Below are 26,187 nucleotides of genomic sequence, written 5' to 3'. Positions count from 1 at the left end.
ATAAAAAGGATTATAAGGGAAAAGTATGAACAAGTATATGCCAATAAATTAGACAACTTTGATGAATTGGACAAATTTGTAGAAAGACACAAACTATTGAAAGTAACTCAAGAAAAAATAAAAAATCACATATAAGTAAAGAGATTTAGTTATTTAAAAATCTCACACAAAGAAAAGCATGGGACCGAGTTAATTCACTGGTAAATTCTATCAAACATTTAAAGAAGAATTAATACCAATTCTTCATAAACTCTTCCATAAAATAAAAGAGAAGGGAATATGTTTCAACACATTCTATGACTTCAATATCAACCTTATATCAAAACCAGGCAAGACAACAGAAGGAAACTACTGACCAATATCCATTATGATTATAGATATTAAAAAATCTTCAACAAAATACTAGCAAACCATATCCAGCAATATATAAAATATATATCATATATATAAAACTAATAAAATAAATTTATAAAATATATTTATTTATCCAATTATACCCAATATCAAATCCAGGGTAAAAAAAAGGACTATACATCATTACCAAGTGGGATTTATTCCAGGAACGTAAGACTGTTTTAACATATGAAAATCAATTACTGTAATAAACAATGTCAACAGGAAAAAGGGCAAAACCCACAAGAGTCGCAGAAAAAGCATTCTGTCAAAAAGGGGTTTTGATAAAAGCACTCAACAAAGTAAGAACCGAAGTGAAATTCTTCAACCTAGTAAAAGGTACCTATAGAAAATTCACAACTCATATACTTGATGGTGAATGACTAACGTTTTCTCCTTAAATAATGAACAAGACAAGGATGTCTGCCCTCATCATTGCTATCCAAAATTGTACTAAATCTTCTAATCAGGGAAAGAAAATAACACATAAGGCATCTAGATTAGAAAGGCAGAAGTAAAACTATTTTTACTTATAACCACACTATCTTTTTATAGATAATCCCAAATCATTCAATTTAAAAACTACTAGAACTAACAAATGAGTCTTGCAAGTTTGCAGGGCACAAAGTCCATATACAACAATCAATTGTATTTCTATACCTTAGCAATAAACATTCTGAAAATGAAATTGTGAAAACAATTTCACTTGCAATAGATTGAAAAAATAAAATATTGATAAATTTAACTAAAGAAATGCAAAACTTATATTCTGTAAATTACAAAAAAGTTGAAATTAAAGAAGACCAAAATAAATAAAGACATCCTATGAGTTGAAAGACTTAATACTGTTAAGACTGGCAATACTTTCTAATTGATCTACTCATTTTATGTAATACTGTTCCAAATCCCAGCTTGCTTCTTTGAGAACTTGAGAAGCTGATACAAAAATTTATATGAATTTTTAGAATAGTCAAATGATCTTGCAAAAGAATAACAAGTTGGAGGACTCACATTTCCTGACTTCAAAACTTACTACAAGGCTAGAGTAATCAAGACAGTTTGGTATCAGCATAAGGACAGACATATAAGATCAATGGAATAGAATTGAGATCCAGAAATAAACCCTCACAACTACAGTCAATGGATTTTTTACAAGACAATTCAAAAGAAAAGAATAGGGATTAAAACAAATGATGCAGGGATAACTGGATATCCTCATATAAAAGTCTGACACCAACCCTGACCTCACACCGCATGCAAAAAGTAACTCACAACAGACTTAATGTAATGTAAAAACTAAGTATAACAGCTGAAATGACAAAACTATTTTTGAGACACAGTCTCGTTCCCTCACTCAGGCTGTAGTGCAATGGTGTGATCTCGGCCTACTGCAACCTCCACCTCTTGGGTTCAAGCAATTCTCCTACCTCAGCCTCCCAAGTAGCTGGAATTACAGGCGCTCACCACAACGCCTAGCTAATTTTTTTTTTTTTTTGTATTTTCAGTAGAGACAGGGTTTTGCCATGTTGGCCAGCCTGGTCTCGAACCCCTGACCTCTGGTGATCTACCTGCCTCAGCCTCTCAAAGTGCTGGGATTACAGGCATGAGCCACTATGCCCTGCCCAATAAAACTCTTAGGAAAAAAAAAAGTGGTGGATCTTTGTGACTTTGGGTTAGGCAAAGCCTTTTTAAATATGACATCCAAAGCACAAGTGACAAAAGAAAAACATAGATAAATTGGACTTCATGAAAATGAAAAACTTTTGTGCTTCTTAGAATAAAATAAAGAAAGTGAAAAGAAAACCCATAGGATGGGAGAAAATATTTTCAAAGCATATATCCGACAAGGGACTTGTATCCAGAGAAATATATAGAACTCTTGCAACTCAATCTTAAACAGACTAATAATTCAATTAAAAAATAGGTAAAGGATATGAATAGACAGTTGTCCAAAGAAGATATAGACACATGGTCAATAATCACATGAAAAGATATTCAACATTATCCACCAAGGAAATGCAAATCAAAATCACATGAGATACCACTTTAAGTTCACTAGGGGACTATAGTTAAAAAGACAAATAATAATAAGTGTTGGTGAGAATTTGAAGAAGTGGAAATTCTTACACATTGCTAGTGGACATATAAAACGGACATATAAAATGGCAGAGCCACTTTGGAAAACAGTCTGGCAGTCCCTCAACATTAACTTTATTTTAGAGTTAATTTTTGTATATGGTTTGAGGTACAAGTCCAACGTCAGACTTTTTATGAGGATATCCAGTTATCCCTGCACTGTTGAACATAAAATTGACATATGACCCAGCAATTCTACTCCTATGTATACACCCAAGAAACATAACATATGTCCCCACAAAAACTTGTACACAAATGTTTATAGCAGCATTATGGCTATTTATGATAACCATAAAGTAGAAGCAACTCAAATGTCCATCCACTGATAAATGGATAAAATTTGATATATCCATGCAATAGAATTTTATTTGGAAATAAAAAGGAAGGAAGATTGATGTATGTCAAGACATGGATGAACCTTGGAAGTTGGTCACAAAAGACCACATAATATCATTCCATTTATGTGCAATGTTTAGAATAGGCAAATCTTTAGAGACAGAAGGTAGATTAGTGGTTGCTAAGGGTAGGGGGTGGGTGGGTAGTGGCAGCAGTAGGAAGGGGAGGAATAGGGGATGACTGTTAATGGATGCAGTTTCTTTTTGGGGTGGTAAAAATGTTTTAAAATGGATTACAGTGATGGTTGTATAACTCCGTGGATACATTAAAAACCATTGACTTGTATATTTTGAATGGGTGAATTGAATAGTATGTGAATTATATCAATAAAGCTGTTACGGTTAAAAAACTGAAAATGAAAGGCAAAACTGTAAAGTTAGAGATGATGTAGAATAATGTAGGGCCTCGGGAGCAGGGAAAGATTTATTTTAAAAGGCACAAAATCTACTAATCATGAAGGAAAAGATGGCTTAATTCAACTTTAAGAAAATTAAGAACTTCCATCCTTAAAAAGAAACAAAGATAGAGTGAAAAGTTGAGCCACCAGTAGAAGAATGTTTGCAATAAATACAATCAACAAAGAATAGGTATCCAGAATATATTTTAAAAACTTCCATAAGTCAATACAGAAAAAAAAAAAAAAAAACAACAACTTATATGTAAAAAACTTGTGCAGGTACTTCACAGAAGAGGAATCAAAATGGTCAATAAACACATAACACGATGCTTAGCTTCATTTGTAATCAGGAAAGTATCAATTAAAACCACAAAGAGATGCCAGTCATACCTAACATTTTTAATGTTTTCTAGTCACAGGTGTTAGTAAGAACATGAATTATGGAAACTCACACACTGTTGCTTCCAAGGAAGGTTGGTCAACAATTTTGGCAAAGAGTATGGTGGTATCTAGAAAGGAGAGCAAAGTAACAGTGCCTAGGGTACATGCTAGAGGAACACTTTCACAGGTGCACAGGAAGACATATCCGAGAATGATTCCAGTTGCACAGCTTGGAATATCCCCAAATGGGAATGAACCCAAATGCTGGTTGTCAACAGTAGAATGGATACATTGTGGCATAGTTATATAAGAGGTTATCCAGGAATGAAGAGAACGTGGTACAACTATACCCCATATGGACTAGTCTTACAAATAAGATACTGAGTATAAGAAATACATCTGAAAAGAACACCCACAGCATGGTTCCCATCTATATGGAGTTCAAAAACAAGAGAAAGTAAACTATGTTAATACACATTTATGAATATAAATCTAGATAACTATAAATAAAGACGGAAGATGATTATCACAGAATGGACAGTGGTCACCTCCAGGCAGGGAGGAGGATGTTGAGTAGGGAGGGGCATGAGAGAGGGAGCATTTCTAAAGCACAGCCTAATTCCTAAAACGTGGTTCTTGTCTTCATGATCATTCTTTTAACTGCATGTACACATTTTCATCCCATTGTCTGTATGCCATACGTCATAATAGAAAATGAAGAGAAACATTTCCTTTTCACCAAGTGGCTTCCCTTCCAATTCTATGAATGTGCCAGTCGGTCAGCCTTGCACATGGACACAGCTATGTGCAGGGTTGTGTGTTCAAGCATTCCTATGAGCACTCAGCTCACTCTAGTTAAACACGCTGGTCGGGGTGCCATGGACTGAGGAAGAACATGAGGAAGCAGGGCTTCTGTCCTCCATGGAGAAAGTTAGGCAAGTTAGCTGTGGCTGTGTGACTTACTTTTCCAAGGAAATGGGGGTACATGAATGTGTCAATTCCAGGCTCTACACTGGGGTTTTACTCCCTCTTCACATCCCCTTCCGCACCCTGCACTTCCTCCTGGTCATCCCAGAGCTCAGACCCTGGTGGGCTCAGCAGGGGCTTCCCAGACACCCCTTGAAGGGGTGGGGAGTGCCACCTTCTCACGGAGGAGGTTTGCTCAGCACACCGCTCACCTGCTAAAATCCTCCTGGTTCTCAGATGCCTGGCCTTCCCTACAGTGCTGACTGCAGAAGGCCATGTGGGCCTGGGTCTGCCAGCCGAGCCCCTGCTCATGTTGGATGTATTGTGTGAGTGAGAAACTTTTACTGGGGTGCCGAGGTTTTGCAGTTGTTTGTTACTGTGGCATAACCTAACACTCCTCTGAAACCTCCATTTCTTTATGTGGGTAATAATTTCCACCTACTTGTGATGATTGTTAGTTCTCATCATTCCCTCCTGCTCCTCCTCCTCTCACTTTAAACTGGATGCAAGAACACTGAGAAATAAGTCATTTGTTGAATTAGTCATTTACTTATAATCCAGACTGTGATTGTTTGGAACATTGGAGAGAGGGATTTCTCCAATAAAAGACAAACTTGCTGACTCATGTGGGGTTGACAGCATTCACAGGATCATGAACAGTCAGATGGCGTAGTTCATCCCCTGATGCTGGGGAGCATGGGTGATCACCTATTTCAGACTGTGCCTCAACTCTGCTAGGGAAACTGCTTAACTCCCTCAACAAAGAACTAGTAGCTTGCACCACATAATACATACTCCCAGTTAACTGAGAAACACATTATTTCAGCCACTTGTTTTAGATATGTGTAGGCACACTCAAGTCAGACGTCACAGGGAGGGCATGGAAAGGGAAAATGAAATAGGAGGTGAGAAGATGAGGAGGAGTACAGGGAAAGAAAGAGGGCACAGAGAGAGACAGAGAGAGAGGGAGAGAAGCGGGATGGGGCAAGGAAGAACAGAGTGTGCAACTGCCTGGTGGATATTCAGGTGGCTGGACCAGGCTCTGCGTGCCCACATGAACTTTACTGACATGTTACTCTTTGGCCCATTTTGAAATGACCTCTCCATTGGCATGACCAGCTACTCCCCAGCTGGCCAAGCCCAGCCCACCCTGATTTTGTCCTATCCTGAGTCTCAAATGTCTCCCAGTCACAACTCTTCCTGTGGACCACATCCTGCACTTCCTTCTGGCCATTCCAGAGCCCAGACCCTGGCGGGCTCAGCAGGTACCACCTGAAGGGGTGGGGAGAGCCACCCTCTCAGGAAGGAGGTTTGCCTTCTCCTTTCAAAATTCTCTTGGTTCTCAGATGCCCAGCTGTGCCCTTTGGCTTTGAGATTCCTGGGGCTAGAAACCCCCAACCAGAGAGTCTCAGTGGTGGTGCTAGGGTCGGGGGGAGAGGAAAGCCTTTCTGAAGGATGTGTCCTTTCTTGGGTCAGGCAAAGGTACTTGTCAAAACCAGATCTCCATCCCATTGAATGACAAGCCAGTGCCCACTTCCCTGGAAGGAGTTTTTCTCCAATTAACTTAAGTCATGTACCTGTCTGTCTAACTGACAGGCCCCAGGGCCCTGGGAGAAGACAAGACATCCCATCACTCGGCGGGGACACCTCAAACATTTGCTCTGTTAATTGGCTGCTGCCTTATTAAGAGGTGGGTCTCCTGCCACAGCCTTCATTACCTATTTCCAGGAGTAACTAGGCTCCCCCACGCTCCAGTCACCAAGGTGGTTGATTAAATACCCTGATTCCCATGTCTTCGAACTCAGCAGCTTGCTGGCCGAGGTGTGCATTTCCCAGACAAAGGTATCCTTAGAAAGGAGGCACACTTGGATCTAATCAGCAGCCTTTGCGCTCTGCCACTCCTCCCCCTCCATTTGTGGACTGTTCTTTTGTTCTGAGAAATCCGACGCCTACATTCCCCTTTGGTCTTTCTCTCCTTAAGTTTACATCTTACATTGTTTGAGTGTTTAAATATAATTTCAAATGGATATTGTTTAAATTATTAAGCTTCTGGAAGAAAAGAAGACTTTCCTGGGAAAAATGTGATTGGCAGAAAGCACCTCTAAGGCTGGTGGATGAGGAGAGGTAAGGACTTCCGGAGTCAAGTGCTGCTTCCCCACCCTCCTGCGGAATCCCTGCGTACTGAAGGTGGAGGTTGCAAGTCAGGAAAGGATGGTGCAATGACCCTAGAGTGCAATACTCATCCAACTATAGTCCAGGACAGGGACTGAGCCACAGGGTAGGAGAATCACACTCTGACTTGGGCTCCAAGCAGCATTTCCTTTCTGAGTCAGCGGCCCGCTCTCCAGATGGGGTGGTGACAGGGTGCGCCCTGACAAAGGGCTGACACTTCCACAGGGCTGTTCAGGGCCCAGTCCAAATGGGACACTCGGCTCCTGTCAGTTGAAGGATTTCACTCAGGCCTCGCTGAGATGACTTGTACTTCTGCTTAGACAAGGACTGGCTAAGGATGGAGGAAGGCAGTTAGAACCATCCTGGGGTGGGCAGGTGTGATGGTTAATTTTCACAATCAGTGCCTGGTCCTGCCGACTGTATTTTTCCTAAGGGGTTCTCCGGTCTGCCAACTCCCCCTGATTCAGGCCTCTGTGTGGCTTTGCTGAATGTCCTCGATGCCTTCTGCTGGGCCCCTGCTTCCAGGGTCACTCTGTCCCAAGGGCAACACAGGCGATCTTTCTGAACACCAGGCCTATGGTTTAACACCCCAGAATGCTGCCTGCCCTTGCATCCAAGAGAAAGTCCATGCTCCTTAACCTGACGGTCCAGGTCTGGCCCCAGCTTGGTCAAAGCTCCTTTCCAGACTTGACCTTGCCGCTTTCTCTCTGCCCTAAACTCTATATTTGGAGAAACACCAATTGGCTTGTGACTCCCTATGCTGGCTTCATACCCTAACCCTTGGCCTAGAAGACTCCTTTCCTCTTTCTCTAACCCATTTCTCATCATTTAGTACTCAGTCCAGATGGCACCCCCTCTCGGAGGCCTCCCTGTTCCTTCCATAACAGACTGGACGTGCTCTGTCATGATGCTCCCCATCCTAGTTTACAACAGGCAGGGGGTGTGTGTCCCCCTCAGCTCCCCAAGGGCAGGGCCATCTCACACTCCTCTTGGACCCCCGCCACCAGGACCTCGACTAGGCCTGGTACACAGCAGGCTCTCAGCACTGTTTGTTGAAGAAAGGAAATGCGGAATTGCAGAAGCCTGCCAAGGCACGAATGGCCCAGATACAAGAATCACAGATCTTTCTATGAAATCGTGAAACACAAGAGTGAAACTTTTTTTTTTTTTTATACTTTAAGTTCTAGGGTACAAGTGGATAACTTGCAGGTTTGTTACATATGTATACTTGTGCCATGTTGGCGTGCTGCACCCATCAACTCGTCAGCACCCATCAACTCGTCATTTACATCAGGTATAACTCCCAATGCAATCCCTCCCCGCTCCCCCCTCCCCATGATAGGCCCCAGTGCATCATCACTGGCCATCAGAGAAATGCAAATCAAAACCACAATGAGATACCATCTCACACCAGTTAGAATGGCAATCATTAAAAAGTCAGGAAACAATAGGTGCTTGAGAGGATGTGGAGAAATAGGAACACTTTTACACTGTTGGTGGGATTGTAAACTAGTTCAACCATTATGGAAAACAGTATGGCGATTCCTCAAGGATCTAGAACTAGAAGTACCATATGACCCAGCCATCCCATTACTGGGGATATACCCAAAGGATTATAAATCATGCTGCTCTAAAGACACATGCACACGTATGTTTATTGCGGCTCTATTCACAATAGCAAAGACTTGGAATCAACCCAAATGTCCATCAGTGACAGACTGGATTAAGAAAATGTGGCACATATACACCATGGAATACTATGCAGCTATAAAAAAGGATGAGTTTGTGTCCTTTGTAGGGACATGGATGCAGCTGGAAACCATCATTCTCAGCAAACTATCGCAAGAACAGAAAACCAAACACCGCATGTTTTCACTCATAGGTGGGAACTGAACAATGAGATCACTTGGACTCGGGAAGGGGAACATCATACACAAGAGTGAAACTTGATCCATGCAGCGCTGAAGACAGGGACCACTACTTTACTTTCCTCAGGAGTGTGAAGAAACAGGCGCGATGAGGTTTAGAGCACACGCTGGTACTGCTCATGGGTTCCTGTGCGATGTGCACTAGAGAAGCTCTATTCCTGATCACACCCACCCTGAATTCCTTTTCCAAGGCTGCCATCTTGGGCTGCCCCACAGGCTCTGGTTCCCCTAGAACCCAACCTAGGCTGCACAGAAGCTGAGTCCACTGGTAGCAAGTCTAGTTAGCAGCTCAGTCCCGAGCCCACTCTATCCATTGGCTCCTCTGAGGTGAGCCATACACAGTGCCCGGCTTTTTGCTAATTTTGAAAAAGGGAGAGACTGTGCAGGTGCTCACTGCAAGGCCTCCTTTCTTTTCTAATTACAGAAATCATGATATACATAGACAGTGTGGCACAGTAGAAGGAACAAAGACAACAAAGAAACAAAGGTTTTAAAAAACCACCGCACTTCCTTTGTTGAGTCAAGAGTGGCTAACAACATGGGCACATGTCAGCTACATGTGCAGAAAGTTTTCTTCAGAACACAAGTGAGAGTGCAGGCACAATCTGCCCAGTTGCTGAACGATAATCACTGCGTGGTTTTTAAAAATCATACATGTAAGAGATGTGGCAGAGCAGACAGAGCAAAGACAACATTTAACATTTCAAATCAGTCTGAATTGCAGCTCTCCTCCTCACTGGTTGAGTGGTGGTGGGCAAGTCATTAAACCTCTGTGAGCCTCAGTTTCCTCACCTGCCAAGTTAGGGGTAATAACAGTCCTTACCCTGAAGGACTGCTGTAGGATTAAAGAACAGAAAGTGCACAGAATGCTCAGCCTTGGACCTGGCATGTAACAGGGGCTCTTTGAGTTAGTTGTTACCCTGCCCTCCGTTCTAATCCAATCTGTATTTTTTCAAAAAGGGTAAGATGTATAAAATCACAATCATTTGCTGCAAAGTTTGATGATTATAATCACAGCCAGCAGAGTCTCCATGGAGCTATAGCCACAGGAATTCTGGTGGTGCCTTCACTCTGAGTTCTTTCTTTCCCAGCCTTCTAGACAGGCATGCTCAAGTGTGCATCTTGTTTTGTGCCAACTGTTTCTCTAAATTAGTATCTGGGCTTCTGTCAGCATGTTTTACAGAGAGAAACCACATTTCTCAGCAGTGGACTTTGCCTTCCTTTTGTATAGATTCCCTGTTTCTTCGGGTCTTCGTGATACCCACAATTGTTTACCCTGAGAACCACAAAAGTTTTTAATATGGAAAGTTTGTTCCTTTAAAATCACTGAGAGAATGTTTATTGAGACAAGCCTGGCACATAAACAAGATCTTCATGTCACCGAAATTTGGCAGGGGGCAGAGGTGGGGACGCTGGCGAGAAGGAACCCAGGCAGAAGTGGAGAGACAGAAAGGAGTGACCGAGAAATATGGGCGTTTTTCTTCCTGTGTGATGAAGCCCTCACCCTGTGTTTCACGTGGCATTGGCGGGGACTTTCTTCCTTTGTAATGTGCTCACCGGGGCTGTGACATCACATAGCCATGTGGAGACAGCCACTGAAGTTCAAAGACAAGATAAGTGTAAATGTGAATCATTTCATTAAAACAACTGGATATACAATACTTGATGTCTGTGGTAACTCTAACTTCTCCTCATTTCCCTTTAGGGGAGTGAGGGTTTTCAGGTACCTGCTGTCTGATCAGTTGCAAGTGCCACGTCTGGTGGAGGAGGAAGGAATGCAGCCATAACATCAGCAAAGCTGCATGAAGTATTTCCCTCTGCTGCTGCCGCTGCCCTGTACCTGATTATTCACGTCCCACCCACCCAACCTTCCAGGTTCAGGTCAAGCCCCGCTCCCCGACAAATATCCCTCCTAACCATAGGAGTGGTCATTGGCACCCAGTGAAAGAGGATAGGCAGGTGCCAGTACTGGTGCTGTCATTTACAAGTTCAGTAACTGGGAAAGTTATCTGGCTTCTCTTTGCCTCTCAGTAAACACCAACTAGGAAGAAGAGTGCATGAGATGTCCATACAGACCCTGGCAGTGGGCTGGCAGCCTGGCAGATTCTCAGTGAATGAGAATGTGTATTTCCCATGATGCTATCCACCCCACCCTGATGGCCATTCCTTCTTCTTTTCTGCAAGGCTGTGTCCCATGGTGGCCCTTTATTGTCTTGGGGGTTGAACTTCTACCTTTCTCTCTTAACAGAGCAGCTCTTCTGCCTTCTTTGCCTTTTCTTGGCAACAGAGTTTGGCTCTCATGCATTTCCCTCTAATTGGTTAATCACATTGTATTGACTGCAACATTAGAACTAATAGTTCAGGCCTTCCCAATCATCCTGATCATGTCACTGGCATACTGACACACGCCCATGAACAAAGGCTTCATCACACAAGGAAGACACACTATGACACGCTGGAGTTTTCTTCTATTTCAGTTGCAGCCCTGCATGCTTTCTGGTGAGCACACTCTAGCTACCGAGATGAAGGCACGGGAGGCTCCACTGTAGGGTCGAGCGCGTCAGTCAGTGGCTGATCCTTCCCATGGGCTCTGGATACACCAGTGAAGGCATGAGGTGAAGTCTCCCAGGTCAGCTGGGAACAACCAGGGACACTTGTCTGGGGCTCTGTGAGGTTCGTTCTGGGCTCTGATGGAATATTGCCTTCATGTATGCTTTTTAACATACTGAGTCAAGAATTAAGCGTGATCTGTTGAAATTCCCATAAGTCAGTCAAGAAAATTAAGTGTACTTAACCTCATCATTTACCCTTTGCAATTTTTGGTAACTATAGTTGAAAAACTTATTTAGACACCTTCTCATTTCAAGCGCCCCTGTGCTCACCTAAGCCTTGAGTTCCTCTTTGTCAGATTCTCTGATTTCTCTGTAGAATGTGAACGGCTCATCTTTCACCTTTTTTCCCAGCCAAGAGTACATGGGTGGTGTATTATTTGAACCCTTGCCTAGCAGAAAATACTTTTATTGTTTCCACACATGGATCACCATTTGATAAGTATAGAATTCTTGCATCATGGTCTTACCACCTCAAAACTCTACCAATAATGTTTTTTTCCTTTATATCAGACAGTATCTGAGACTCACCTTTCACACAAAAGTAACTGAAGGGGAGAAGCTTCCCCTGGGCAAGCCGGCCAGCTAAAACCACTCGAGAGCCCCCAGTGTAACACCAGGTGGTTTTATTTTGTCTGCTTTGTTTTTCTCTTCCTGGACACTTCAGATCAATTTAATTTTTTTTTCGAAACCTAAAATTTTAGCAATTATATTTTGACTTATTTGATAAATCTTTCAGCATAGGGCACTTTTTTTTTCAGATCTTTCTTTGCTTATTGTGTCCATTTGAATTGCTCTGAGGTCTTTAAGATAACCAATCACTATAATTTTAAATCTTTTATCTCTGTCTTACATATCTATCATCCTCTCCCACATTATTTTTTAAATCTTCTTCTCATTTTCGATGCATTTGGGCAGCGGTTTTCAAGTTTGTTTTCTGTATTGGAACAACTATGATTTCTGTATTGTTAATCTTTTCTTTTACTGCTTGAAGTAGAAAAGCAACTTCTGCAATTGTATTTCAGGTTCTTTATATTCTTTCCTTACCTCCCCCAGCTTCTATTTTATTTTTGACTGTGGCTCAGCCAATTTACAATCCCATTTTTTATCTCATTTCAGAGTTCATGTTTTCTTGAATTGGAAGAACACGTTGCTGTCTAAAATGTGCTTCTGTTTCTTGTAATAATTTTTCCCCAAAGCATGCTCTTTTGCTGCATCTTAAGTGTGTGCTCTCCTCCTCCTCCATTGCAGAAGCCAGCTTCACCTTCATTCTTGTTCAGACAGGTCTGTTCAGGCTTCACCTCTGTTTACTCTCACCGCCGCCCAGTGAGATTGACCAGACTGGAATTACAGCTAAATCTATGGTCACTGCCATGACATACTGCACCTGGAGAGGGGTCTTAACTTCCCTGTAACCAGCATTTATGGCTAAACAGTTGAGAGATGCCCTTGAAGATCTGGAGTTTTGCATGTGGGTGGGAAGGAGAACAAGCGAGCTCACTGTCTACGGAATTAGGATGATGTGTCACTGACCCTTTCTGGTCCCATCTCTGCCCCTACCCTGGTGTCCCCTTCTGAAACTTTCTCCTTGGTCTAGGATATTTCTTCTTTTGCAGCTTTATAAAAGACATCTTCCTCACCCCTGCTTTCCTGTCCATCACCCACCTATCCAGAAAGGTTCTGCCCTTCAGAACCTCTGATGGCTCTAATCTAGGGTTCCCCAGCTCATTGGACAAGCTTGAATGGGGAAAAGATTAAAATCTCAGAAATGAGGACTCACGCAGACCTGGGTCTGTACAAGCTCCACCTGACTGGATACAAGCAAAGATCTCTGCAAATCCCTATAAAAATACCTTGGATTTATTATGTTTTGATGGAAATATGGATCACTGGATAAGCCACACAGCATCTGAGAAACAGAGACAAAAATGGGGTGGAAGAAGACAGAAGGAGACAGAGATGTACAGGTGTATTGGAGGAAGAGTCAGAGAGTTAGCCAGGCAGAATGAGCGAGGGAGGCAAGGGCTCAAAGAGGCATTTGCTGGACCACTGTAGACTAGGCCTTTGGGCACACCTTAGCCAACTGAAGGGGGCATGGGGTGCACTGAACACAAGCAGTGGAAGAGAAAGCACAAGTTCCCTAAGGAAGACAAGAAAAGAGAGATGGCTGCTAAGTCCCTGGATGAGCCCTTCTTTCCAGCTACAAAGAGAAATGCATAACTCAGATCACCCTGCTTATAGTAAGTGGATGGAGTTCACTGCATCTGGCTATTTTAATTACCTGCAAGCAAAGTGATTTTGCTACTTTCATTTAGAGGAGCTTTTTGAAAGTAGTTTTCACTCCGATTACTTTCATTAACAAGTGATCAAAATGCATCAAAGCAGAAATGAGCACCAGAAGAAGAAAAGCAGAGGGAAGAACTCTCTAGGAGATGTCCAAACCCAGTAGTCACTGTGAAGCTCTGTCTTCCCTCAGTAGCCTGGAGAATACATGTGTTCTGGATCCGGCCCTCACAAGGCACCCAGGTGCAGGACTGGGCACAAGCTCACCTATAATCAGGAAGCATGGGTGGCTCCCAGAGACCCAGGATGCTGTACAGGGCTGGGCCCCAGCTTTCTGTAGTTCTGTCCCTCAGTTCTCCTGGCTGAGGACTCAACTCTACAGACCTTACGTTCAGTTGTTTGGTGGGGCCTTGTTCCTCATGCATCCTCCAATGAGCCTGCACTGCTGGGAAGTGTTTACTCCTGAAGACACTCTCTGCTGATGGAGATGAGCCGTCATTTACTCTCCCCCGGCTCACTGCCTCCTGATCCCCCTCATTTCTTTCAGTTAATTTGATACAGTGGCAAGTGCTCCTCCCTCTCTTTGGAGAAAAGAAGATGGCCCAAACTGGGTCATTGCTTCCCTGTCCAGAAAAGCAGGCAGAGAGGCTGAGTGCCCATGCCAGGCACAAGGGCTGGGGTGAGGGAGGAAACAGTCCAGCCCCCAGGCCTCTGCTCAATTCTTGTACCCACTGTCCTCCCAGCCACTGGTCCCCTCAATGCCTTATATCACCAGGCAGCAGAGGAACCTGAAAGGGATCCCACATCTAGAAAAGAGCACGAAAGTTCTATCCTCGAGCTTGCTAGTGAGCATAAAAGACTTTAAAGCAGGCGCACAGAGTCCACGTATTTGAGTTGTGGCTGGTCTGACAGCTGCTGAGTCTATCACACAGATAATTAGATAAACTGCTTGAGCACAGAGATTCAATACATGGTGTCATTTAGCGGCTGCTACACGGGGGCCTTGATCTTAATTGAAGGCACAATAGGGAAGAACCTTAAAGGAGCACCAAATGAATTTCCTGCTCCAGTAATTAAACATCTGACTCGTGGTGATCATCTGAAACCTCTCGAGTGTTGGGCATAGGGTCCACTCACATGGATCTGAGCACCTGAGCCCCCGGCACCCCCCCTGTCCACACAGGCCCTTCCTCAAACAGCCTCCTGTGGGGAAGTCACTGCCTCCCCTTGTCAAGGCCACTTCTGGGTGGGCCTCATGGAGTAATGAGAAATAATGAGTAATATAGCCTAGTGGCAAAGAGCTTGGGCTTCCAATGGCCAACAGGGTCCTGTGTGGAGATCAACCACATCAGCCCTCCGACTTCCTTAGTTTCTCTTTGCTACCTCACCCTGGTCCAGCAACTCTGGTCCCTTGTAAGTCACCAAACCTGCTAGACAAGCTCCCACCTTAGGATCTTTGCAAACTTTGTATTGCCACTGCCTGGGATACTCTTCCCCCAGATATTCAAATGCCTCACTACCTAACCCCCTAGCCTCTTGCAGGCCTTTGCCCAAATGTCACTTCTCATATCAGAAGCTCTGGCTAACTGCCCTCCTGGCTTTATTCTACTCCATGGCACTTGTCACCATCACATAGACTTCATCTCTTGTTTACTGTCTGTTTCTCCTACAAGACTGTACCTATCATGCGGACAGGGCTCTGTTTTTTTCCCTGCTGTGTCCCCACATCACCGAATAGTATCTGACTCATAGTACATGAATGTTGCTGAACAATTGGACAGAAGGGTTCGAGCGGGACAGCACCATGGTCAAACTTCCATCTTGGAAAACTTATTCTAAATGCCATATGGAAAGTGGATTTGAAGAAGCATCTGAGCTGGGGCTCAGAGAATAGCTAGGAGGCCATAGAGGTCATCCAGCCAGGAGATGATGGTGGGATGGACCATCCCAGGTGGAATGAGAGGTAGACTGAAACGTGAGGAGAGATCAGGCAAGAAGATATGGTTGGGTCTTTTCTCATGGGACAGTCTGGGTCTTTGAGGCATAGCTGGAACTGTGAGAAGAGGGCCCCAGGGGACCCTCCTGGAAGCAGCTGGTATAGAAGGAGGGGCCTATGGAGAGTCAGAAGGATGGTGGCTGGTCCCCAGAAGACAGTGGAACAGGTTTGCAGGGAGGATGACAGAGCTCACTGCAGGAGGGATGCAGCAAAACGAGGCCTGGAAAGTGCCTTCTTGGCATTTAGAAGGGTAAGGTGATCTTAGCAAACTCAGTGGCAGGGGTAACAGGACAGGAGCTAGGTGCAGACCCTAGACAGCAGAATACAGGGAAGCTGCAGAAGTGGAGACAGCCAGTGCAGAAAATGCTCTGTGGCCTGAGAGGGAAGAGATGAAAGGCTACCTAGGAGGATGCTGGGACAAAATCCTGCGCCTTTGGGCTTTAGGATGAGAGAGATGAGTCCGCCAGCAACCAATGGGAATGAAGAGTGCACAGCAAAGGAGGGGTTGGAGAAAGAAGGACGGGGTGCCAGAAAACAGCCAGAAACAATGTGGGGGACTCGGAGGCTATAGCTTGTTTCCATAAGAGAAATCAATGCACCGCGAGACTTTCTCAGCTCAATAACTTCTTAGCAATTTTTAATTACCAGAATGTAATTAATTCATTCAAAGTGCAGCAGTTCTATAAAGCACACCACACATGCCGAACTGATAATATCCTTGCACATTTGCGAAGTGCTCACACCAAGACATTTCCTTGCATAAAACCTAGAGGAAATATCCAAAGAACACACATGTTTGTTTTAAGTCACTTTTCTTGATCCTGGAAGCAGATACTGTAAACGGGACAACTGAGCTCCCAGGGATGCTGGACTACGGGGCTATGAGTGAATTTTCAGTTCAGTCAAATCCTAGTTGTTTTCACAGATGCTGACAGAATCTGTGGAGTGAGGAGGGGGTATCCAACATGAGAGACAGTCTGTAAAGATTCCCATTTGTGCTTAAGGTCTTGGAGGCATCTCTGGCTAAAGCAGCCCCCAAAGGATAACCCAGAGAGTGGAGATGTGTGGCATTTCTTTTGGCTGTAAATTCCTTGAGGTCAGGCCTGGTGTTCTGATCCTACTGGTATTCTCAGGTCCTGGTACAGCCTTAGCACCCAGTGGGCATTCAACAGATGTCTGTGAAGCTGAGTGTCTTGGCAGAAAATAGCCAAACCTCTTCTGTGGAGCTTAAAGTGAAGGCCAGGAACAGGGCTGGGTACAGAAAGATCCTTTTGCAAAGACCGAAAGAACAACTGCGGCCACTGGACAGAAATGTGGGTAGGCCCAGAGTGGAAGGGCAACTGGAAGAACAGGAAAGGGAGTCTGGAGAGAAAGTGGAGTCCAGCTTCCAGAGCCACACCAGGCTGAAGGTGGGCTTGTCCCCAGAGGCTCTGCCTGCTTTTGACCCCAGGTTCTCCTGGCAGCCTTCTGGGTATCTGTGGGTTTCCTACTCTTTCCTTAGAAAGGAGACAGGGGTCTGGTTTCCTGTTGTCCAGAGGCCCTGTGAGTTTGGGATGATTGAGCCAGTTTTCCCTGGAGAAGCTGTAGCTGGCTTCTTAATGACCTGTAGAGCAGGGAAGCCCTGCCCAGTAGTGGCATGCAAGGCCCTTTCCACTGCCCATGGCTCCTGAGCCTTCCTTCTGCACCACGAGGTCTCCTGGGGGAGAAGCATAAAGCAATTGCATCTGTTGGGAACGTGCCTTGCTGAGACTTAACTAAAAACAGCCCCAAAGCTGTTGGTGCCTTTGAAGGTCCTGTTGCAGCAGCAAAGCCTGGGCCCTGGCTTGGCTCTGCCTGTGTGACTTGGGACAGGTGTTGGCCCTCTCTGGGCTTCAGGGTCCCTCTTTGGGAAATGAGAATGTTGCAGTAGCTTACCTGACACCCGGTCAGCTTGAGTTCAGACTACCCTGCTTGGCACACAAGGCCTTTCCCCAGCTTGCTGTGATCCACTTGTCTGCCTTTATCCCCAACTATACTCTCCCCCACACCCAGGATCCCATAATCACTTGCTCTTGCCTGAGACTGGAGGTACCTCATGCTGGTACCCCTCGAAAGCCTTCTCCATCCTCTCAACCTAGCAAACCCTCCCTTGCCCTTCGAGATCCACCTTCAAGGTCTCTTCTCCTCCAGCACCTTCTCTAAACATTCTCATCCTGAGTTGGATGAATTTTACCCCAGGCTCCACTGGCATTTCCTGAGAGCCCGGAGGTACATTCTAGGAGCTTTGTCCGGACTGGGGATCAGAGACACCTGATTCTCCCCTTGCTTTTCTACTAACCTGCTACATGAACTTCAGTGGCTCCTTACATGTCTTTTCAAAAAGCAAGACAGTTGGAGAAAGTGATCATTAAATTTGACCAACTGGAGGTCAAATTCTAGGCATTCATTAAATAAACATGGAGGGCCAATGTTCTTCTCTCCCCTCATTCACAGGAGGACCCACCACCCCTGACCTCCTTGCTCATTACAGAGTTGTCACATAAACGGGCAAGGATCTTATAGCCTGTTGCATCTGCTCCTTAAACAAGCCGTGGTGTCACAACGGCATCACCATCATCCCTTGTGCTGTTGATACTGCTTAGAGAAGAAAGCTCACTGCACGTCAGGTGCTGCTCCTGTCATACAACACTCCACGAGGTAAGTGCTGTTATTACTCCCATTTTACAGATGAGATAAATGAGGCACAGAAAGCTCACGTGCCTTGTCCAAAGCAGCACCGTCGAGCATGTGCCACATTGTCCCATCAGCCTGGGGCTCCCTGATGCTTCCTCAGGCTCTTGCTGTAGGGACTGCTCCAGCAGAGTTACACCAAATCCCCTATCAATGCCTTACAGCATCACAGCCCTGCAGCAGGATTGCACACATCCCAGGAAGTGAGTCTCCTGCTGAGAGCTGGACTGGGCTGACAAAGCTGGGGATGTGAGAAGCTTTCCCTGGCAGGACAGGAAAGACTTGTGGAAGTATAGAAATGCCCCTGGAGGTGTGGGGCCCAACTTAAATTCTTAAAGTAACAAGACTCAAAGTAACAACAGCAACAAAATAACAAGAAGAAAAATAAAAGGCTCTTAGGCAGCAAGCTCTATTTGCTCTGCTAACTTGCAACAAAATACTGAGTTTTTACACCTGTTTAGTAACAAGTAAGAAAAAAGAGATTTCTTAGTGAGCCTGTAATATGCTTAACTTGTTTCCAAAAATGGAAATGACTTCCTGTCTTTCATCAGCTTGTGAACTCTCCTCTGAAGCACCAAAACTACCTGCAACCACCATCAGGCTGAGGAAGCTGAAGGGCCCCCTTAAAACGGAACCTCCAACAGTCCCCTATCTTCCATAATTTCATGGTTTGTTTGGAAAACTGCCCAACTATGACATTGTGTCATCTGGTATAATACAGCCCTGGCTTGGTGAGTGATTGCTGAAAGGGAAGCTCATCTTCTTGAACAGCGTAGGAGATAAAGCGTGAATTCAAAACCAAGAAAAATGAGTTTAAAAGTGCCAACTAATACACAAATAGGAATGCGATGTCACAAGATAACTTTGAAAACACAAACTCTGTAAGAAGTTAAACAGTGAAATCCATCCGATATCTTGGCATTCTCTTGGTAGGATTTGGTGTTGAGGAAAACTGTGACTCTAATTTTGCCACAAGAAGAGATACATCTTTCCCACACCCCCTTTTGCCCCTGACTTTCAGTGAGATCCTGCTTGTGACTCAAGAGATCTGGGATCAAAGATGTAAACTCTAGCTGCAGCAATCCTTTTGAGTCTGGTTGATTTCCTGTACATGCTAATGATCCCTAAATGATACATTTCATTTCACATTCACAAGGAATCCCATTGCCATAGCAACTGGAATGTGATACCAGAAGTTTTCTTATAAATGGGACTTACAATGCTGCCTTTTATCCCTTGCTGGGTGATGAAGGCTATGTGTCCCCCACCACTCCTCAGGAGAACCCCTTCCCCAACAGGAAATCAGGGGCTCTGGCCACAGACAGGGAGCTCCGAACTGCAGTGACTTAGCCCAGCACAGCCCATCACCTCTCTTCTCTTGCTCCACACACTTCCACTGCACAAGGGATTGTCCTAATATTGACTTCTGGGGGCAGATAAAGTCCTAGAGAATGAAGTCACAACTTCTTCTTGTAAAGTCTGATAGAAATAGAGAATGAAAGATGGATGATTTTAGAATTTTTGCTTGCATGAAAAACAAGGTTTTTTTTTGTTGTTGTTTCCTGTATTAATGACTCCCTGGAAATTTAGGACAAATGACAAACTGTCATCCATGGACCTCAAGCTGTTACTAAATATTCTGCCATTGTGGGGTGGGGACTGTAGGAACTTCTTTACATTCTCCTTTGTTCCAGGACCCCCCTGTCCCCACAGAAGCTCCCATCTGTTTCCTTCTATTCCCCGTTGGAGCCATGGTTCCGGTCAAAGTGAAGTGCTCACATCATGGAACTCACTTCGGGGCTGGCCTGCTTTCCCTTCATCAGGCTGCTGTGAATGAGCGCCCAGGTCTTTCCTGTTTGCTGGGCAATCCCTATGGGAATGACCGAGGAGGAGAAGCAGCCCAGCTCTCCTGCCCTCCCATCAGGACTACAGCTGACCCTGAGGGTGAGACACTGAAGGCTTTCACTGGAATCCAGACCCAAGAGGCCATCTGCAGAAAGAAAAGCCCCGGCTCTAGGTGGACACTGCTGGGACAGGCCCCAGCAATGAGTGTCTGCCTGACACTGTCTTCCTCACCCACTCTCCACGTACCATTAAACAATCGGGGCCCAGAAATCTTTCCCCACACCTCCCAGGCAGAGCCCTTGTTCCTGTCTCTGCATTCTTCACAGTTTGTGCATCTGTCTACTCTCGGCCTGTGGCCATGCTGGATTAGAATGATGGTGGCAGGTCTCATGAACACTAAATCCATGCGATGCATCAGGCAGCGTGCTAAGTGGTGTTTGTGCAGCCCCTCTTTTACTTCTCTCCAGGGCTGCAGCCGGTGGGTACTGCTGTTAGCTCCATTTTACACCCGAGGAAAAAGCCCAGAGAAGCAGAGTGATGCACCCAAGGCCACACAGCTGGGAAGTACTGTGTCTGGAATTGGTCGGTTCTTGATCTCGCTGACCTCAAGAACGAAGCCGCGGACCCTCGTGGTGAGTGTTATAGCTCTTAAAGATAGCGCATCTGGAGTTTGTTCTTTCAGATGTTCAGATGTGTCCGCACTTTCTTCCTTCTGGTGAGTTCGTAGCCTCGCTGACTTCAGGAGTGAAGCTGCAGACCTTCACGGTGAGTATTACAGCTTCTAAAGGCGGCGCATCTGGAGTGGTTTGTTCTTCCCAGTGGGTTCGTGGTCTCGCTGGCTGCAGCAGCGAAGCTGCAGACCTCCGTGGTGAGTATTACAGCTCTTAAATGTGGCATGGTTCCAAAAAGCTAGCAGCAACAAGATTTATTGTAAAGAGTGAAAGAACAAAGCTAGGACACCCTGCAAGAGAACCCAGTGAGTTGCCGCTGTTGGGTTGGGGCAGCCTGCTTTTATTCCCTTATATGATCCCACCCACATCCTGCTGATTGATCCATTTTATAGAGAGCTGATTGGTCTATTTTACAGAGAACTGATTGGACCGTTTTGACAGGGTGCTGATTGGTGCATTTACAATCCCTGAGCTAGACACAGAGTGCTGATTGGTGCATTTACAATCCTCTAGCTAGACATAAAAGTTCTCCAAGTCCCCACTAGATTAGCTGGACACAGAGCACTGATTGGTGCGTTTACAAACCTTGAGCTAGATAGAGAGTGCTGATTGGTGCGTTTACAATCCTTTAGCTAGACACAGAGTGCTAAACAGAAAAGTTCTCCAAGTCCCCACTAGATTAGCTAGATACCGAGTACTGATTGGTGTATTTACAAACCTTGAGCTAGGCACAGGGTGCTGATTGGTGTATTTACAATCTCTTAGCTAGATATAAAGGTTCTCCAAGTTCCCACTAGGTTAGCTAGATACAGAGTACTGATTGGTTTATTTACAAACCTTGAGCTAGACACAGGGTGCTGATTGGTATATTTACAATCCCTTATCTAGAGATAAAGGTTCTCCAAGTCCCCACTAGACTCAGGAGCCCAGCTGGCTTCACCCAGTGGATCCCGCACAGGGGCTGCAGGCTGAGCTGCCCGCCAGTCCCCTGCCATGCGCCCTCACTCCTCAGCCCTTGGGCGGTCGATGGGACAGGGCGCTATGGCACAAGGGGCAGCACTGCTCGGGGAGGCTCGGGGCGCAGGAGCCCATGGCGTGGGGGAGGCTCCGGTAAGGCTGGCTGCAGGTCCCAAGCCCTGCCCTGCGGGGAGGCAGCTGAAGCCCGGTGAGAATTCCAGCACAGCGCCGGCAGGCTGGCACAGTTGGGAGACCCTGCCACACCCTCCGCAGCTGCTGGCCCAGGTGCTAAGCTCCTCACTGCGTGGGGCTGGTGGCATCCGCTCCCCGCTCCGAGTGTGGGGCCCGCTGAGCCCCCGCTCACCTGAAACTCACTCTGGCCTGCCCGCGAGCGCGGCGCACAGCCTGGGTTCCCGCCTGTGCCTCTCCCTCCACACCTCCCCGCAAACAGAGGGAGCCGGCTCCGGCCTCCGCCAGCCCAGAGAGGGGCTCCCACAGTGCTGTGGCCGGCTGAAGGGCTCCTCAAGTGCTGCCAGAGTGGACGCTGAGGTGGAGGAGGTGCCCAGAGTGAGGGCTGCTAGCATGTTGTCACCTCTCAGTACCAGAGCTGGGATGCCACCCTTGGTCTTTCTGGGAGCTCACAGGCACCACTCTCCACCAAAAAGGGGTCCTTAAGAGAGGAGTTCTGCTATACCAAGTGGGCGGCAACTCACAATCTGTGAAAACCTCAATGAGTCAGAAGGAGTCAGTGGATAAATTCCATCAACATGAAGTAGAACTGAGCCCTGATCTGCTCAAGGCTGCCTGCCCTCCTCTCCACGCCAGCTTGTTCCCATCCCTCCTCACCTCCGTGGGTTTTGTGGTGGCTGGTTTTTCCCTCCCATGAAATGAGAAATGTTGTTTGAATAACCGATGGTGAGGGAGGCTGTGCACACTCTGATGCAGAAATAGAAACCTTTAGGATGATGCAATTTAGAGGATATTGGAAACCAGAGAATGGAACATCAGTCTATAAAATTCAACACGGCCAATAAAGCTGGAGCAACTGGTCAAGTGTTTTAGTGTGCACGGTTGCAGAGGAATTGGTGGCATGTCGCCGGGCAGCGCTTCCAGACTGGGGACGTTTTTCCTAGGCTCATTTTGGCCTCATTTCCATAATGTGTCTCATGATCTCTGAAGCACCTCGGCATTAGCATTATAAGCACAGCCGTGAAAGTGTCCAAGACTATTGTCATCACCAGGTAAAGGCGCCTTTCCCAAGCCCTGCCCTGCCTAGCACTCCATGCTGCCACGACTGCTAAGTGGAGTGGCCCATTAGGTGGGTGCAGGTGACACAGGTAGATGTAACAGAGGCAAACACACCTTTGCTCCACCACCTCAGCCGTGAATCCGCCTCCACACATACGTCATGCATCACACCATCCTCAGTGGGGGTCTGTGAGGGTGAGGCAGGAGCTCTGCCTCTTCCCCCTTGGTGCCCAGGCCTCTACAGCCTGGACTGCTCTCAAGCCTTTGTCTTCCAGTGTTGCAGGCACTTGGCAAGTCTCTAGTCCAAGCCTCCTCCTCTCCTCCCTGCACAACCTAAAGCACTTTCCTGACCTCACGCAACTCCAGGTGGGCTCCCCTAGCTCAGGCTGTGTGGGCCTGTTTCCATTTGCCTGCAAGCTGCTTCTGTCTTCTACACATTTCCTAATTCATGTATACCCATTTTGTACACAAATATTTGTACACAATAAATACTTCTACAGGCCATGGCATGTACTATTTACCAGGGCCACATCAATCAACACAGGATGTGCATTCTGACTCTTGTATCTTCAAGCATCTGGGAGCCATTGAGCATTTTCTTGGCGCAAGGCACTGTGCTAGGTGCTGCAAATACATAAGCGCATAAAACAGCCATAGCCGTTGCCCTAATGGCTCTTACCATCCAGTGGGAGCTGGTACTTGCCCTCTCTTCTGACTCAATCTCAGCCCAAAGCATGAATCCTTTGGCCCCAGCTCCATGGACATATTCTGATGTCCACCCAGAGGCTTCCTTGTCTTGCTCAGAGGTATTTTGGACAGGTAAGACATGGGATGCCTTCCCAACGACAACTACTCCAGGCCAGAGTTTGTGTCCTTGCCATGCTGGGAGCCATTGTGCTGGTGTCTGCCTGACCACATTCTATGCACAGCACAGCCTCCTGACTCATGGGACTCTGTGCAGAGGGGTAAACATGGTCCTTGTCACAACCTTGCAAAGGCCCATCCTGTATGGAGAATTGGGTAGTGCCCTGTTGTCTCGTTACTAGTGAACCTGTACCAGCCAGGGTTTAATTTGACCTGCCTGGATTCTGCTCCCCAAGAAGCTTCCTCTAAGGGCAGGGGTCTCTGGAGGTGGCACACAGGTAGAGTATGCATCACCAAAATGCCACTGCTGCCATTTTGTTACACACCAGTCTTTGTCTTTATTTCCTACAGATATGTAACTTGTAGACTCAGCACCCAGGTCACTTGTCAAAAAGGCATTAGAAGATCCATCACAAAACTCAAAACCACAGGGCAAGGGCCCTGTTCCTACCTTTGAGGAAACAGTCCTTGCTGTGGATGACAGTGATCTTCTTTCCCAGGAGGCAAGCGGCACGGTGGAGCTTACAGTGGTTTTCATAAAACCTCCCATCAGAGCCGCACACAGGCATGTAGCTGGGCCTGCATGCCTCCAGGCACTGGCATTCGGGCTCCCCTGTCTTCCTGCTGAGCACGCACCGGCTCCCTCGGCTGCAGAACTTCTTCCCGCAGGAGGCTAGTAGCTCATTGTGGCTGGAAAGCCCTGCCGGACACACAAACACAGAGGGTCAGCTACAAACACTCAGGGGGTCTGGGGTCAAGGGCCTCCTTTGTAGCTCACAAGCACAGACTCCATTTGCCTGTGAAGCCAAGCTACTTGGGGGCTTGGGGTCTCCTAGGGAGTCCCTGTCCCTCCATGAGGTGGCCATTGGTGCCAAGAAGGGTGTCCTGCCTTGTAGAGCTCAGGTTTCATGGCTGACTCCCTCTGAACATCTGAAATACAACACCTGCCCATCCTAGGACCCAGCTGGGGGCTTCTGATCAACTCTTGGTTCTTTCTTAGGCTTTCTTTTCCTGCTTCCAGTTGAAAAATGAAAACACCCAGCCATTCTGTGCTCACAAAGAAGCACCTTACACCGAAGGACAAAGCCTGCTCCCACTGCTCCCAGGCTCACAGTCAGCCTCCCGGACTAGAGACCTATTAAAATCAATGACTCTTTAAAAAGCCGTCCCCCCACCCACCCCTGCTTGCAACACCTTTTCCTTCCTTCCTTCTTTTCCTTTACTATATCATGACTTTGGACCAGGCTGTGTACTAGGCACCTTAGGGGTCTCAAAGATGAACAAGCCATGCCTTTTCCTCTTTCTGACTTTGTCATTCTGTAAGGTGGTGACAAGTATGCAGATCAGGCAAAGGGCATGGGAGCCAGGGAGCTAAGTTTGGGAGAAGTAACTGGGAGTGGTAGAGATGATGGAGGGGGTGATGTGCCAGTGGGCCCTGCAAAGGAGAGAAGAGTTTTCCCAGAAACACAGCAGGCTTGAGCCAAGACTCCCCCAGCCACCCTGTGGGTGGCATTTGCAGGTCTCAGGTAGAAGACTAAATGTGAGTAGGAGTTTTGTACAGTGGTGGGGTCGGGGGGCAAGGTGTGATTTCTGGGAGACTTGGAGAGCCAAGCAGAGAAATTTAGGTACTCTATTGTAGGCACTAGGGAGCCATTGCAGGGAGGAAGTATGGCATAAGAAGAAAGTCATGCTCCAAGTGTTCAGGAAGGGGGTGGGGGTAGCTGAGGTAGGGAGACCAGTGGCTGGCCATTTCCTTGGGGGAGAATGTGGTTCTCCAAGACACACGTCATCAGGGGAGACACCAGCAGCCTTTCCGCCACCGCCCAGTCCTTTCTAGCACAATGTTGCAGTTATGGGCAAGAAGGCTAAGCCTCTGGAAATGGCAGCTGCCACATTGCTTGAGTGTCCCCTGCACCCTACAACACCCACAGTGAACTCAGGCAGCAGCACCCAGAGCTCACACACCAAAGAGGTCAGGGCAGCTGGAAAGGGCACGTTTAAGTAAAAGGCAAAACAGGCATCCATCACCAACATCACACTGCATTGTGGGAGTCTGGAAATGAGATAATCGGCACATGTCACTGAAGGTACAGGTGGAAAGTTGGGAATTATACAGGGACACCAAAAGACAACTGACATGTGAATACAGATTTTTATGGCCTCAGAAGACTTTGCTTTAACTGTTAATTAAATCTCCATCAAAATACTCAGCAAGACAGAATGATCCTAGTAATCA

The 26,187-nt window shown here is 46.2% G+C and overlaps 1 protein-coding gene across 1 annotated transcript in view; it reads right to left on the bottom strand.

Annotated features, from left to right (window-relative positions):
- Nucleotides 1-26,187, bottom strand: part of FSTL4 (follistatin-like 4) — a 665,226-nt gene that overhangs the window by 187,266 nt on the left and 451,773 nt on the right. The window contains exon 4 of the mRNA XM_011969239.1: nt 24,403-24,651. Coding sequence (XP_011824629.1) covers nt 24,403-24,651 — 249 coding nt within the window. The remainder of the gene's footprint in view (nt 1-24,402; nt 24,652-26,187) is intronic.

Source organism: Mandrillus leucophaeus, unplaced genomic scaffold (genome assembly GCF_000951045.1).
Source record: "Mandrillus leucophaeus isolate KB7577 unplaced genomic scaffold, Mleu.le_1.0 Scaffold88, whole genome shotgun sequence".
Taxonomy (NCBI): Eukaryota; Metazoa; Chordata; class Mammalia; order Primates; family Cercopithecidae; genus Mandrillus; species Mandrillus leucophaeus.
The sequence above is the reverse complement of the archived record's forward strand: the minus strand, read 5'-3'. Positions and strand labels throughout refer to the sequence as shown.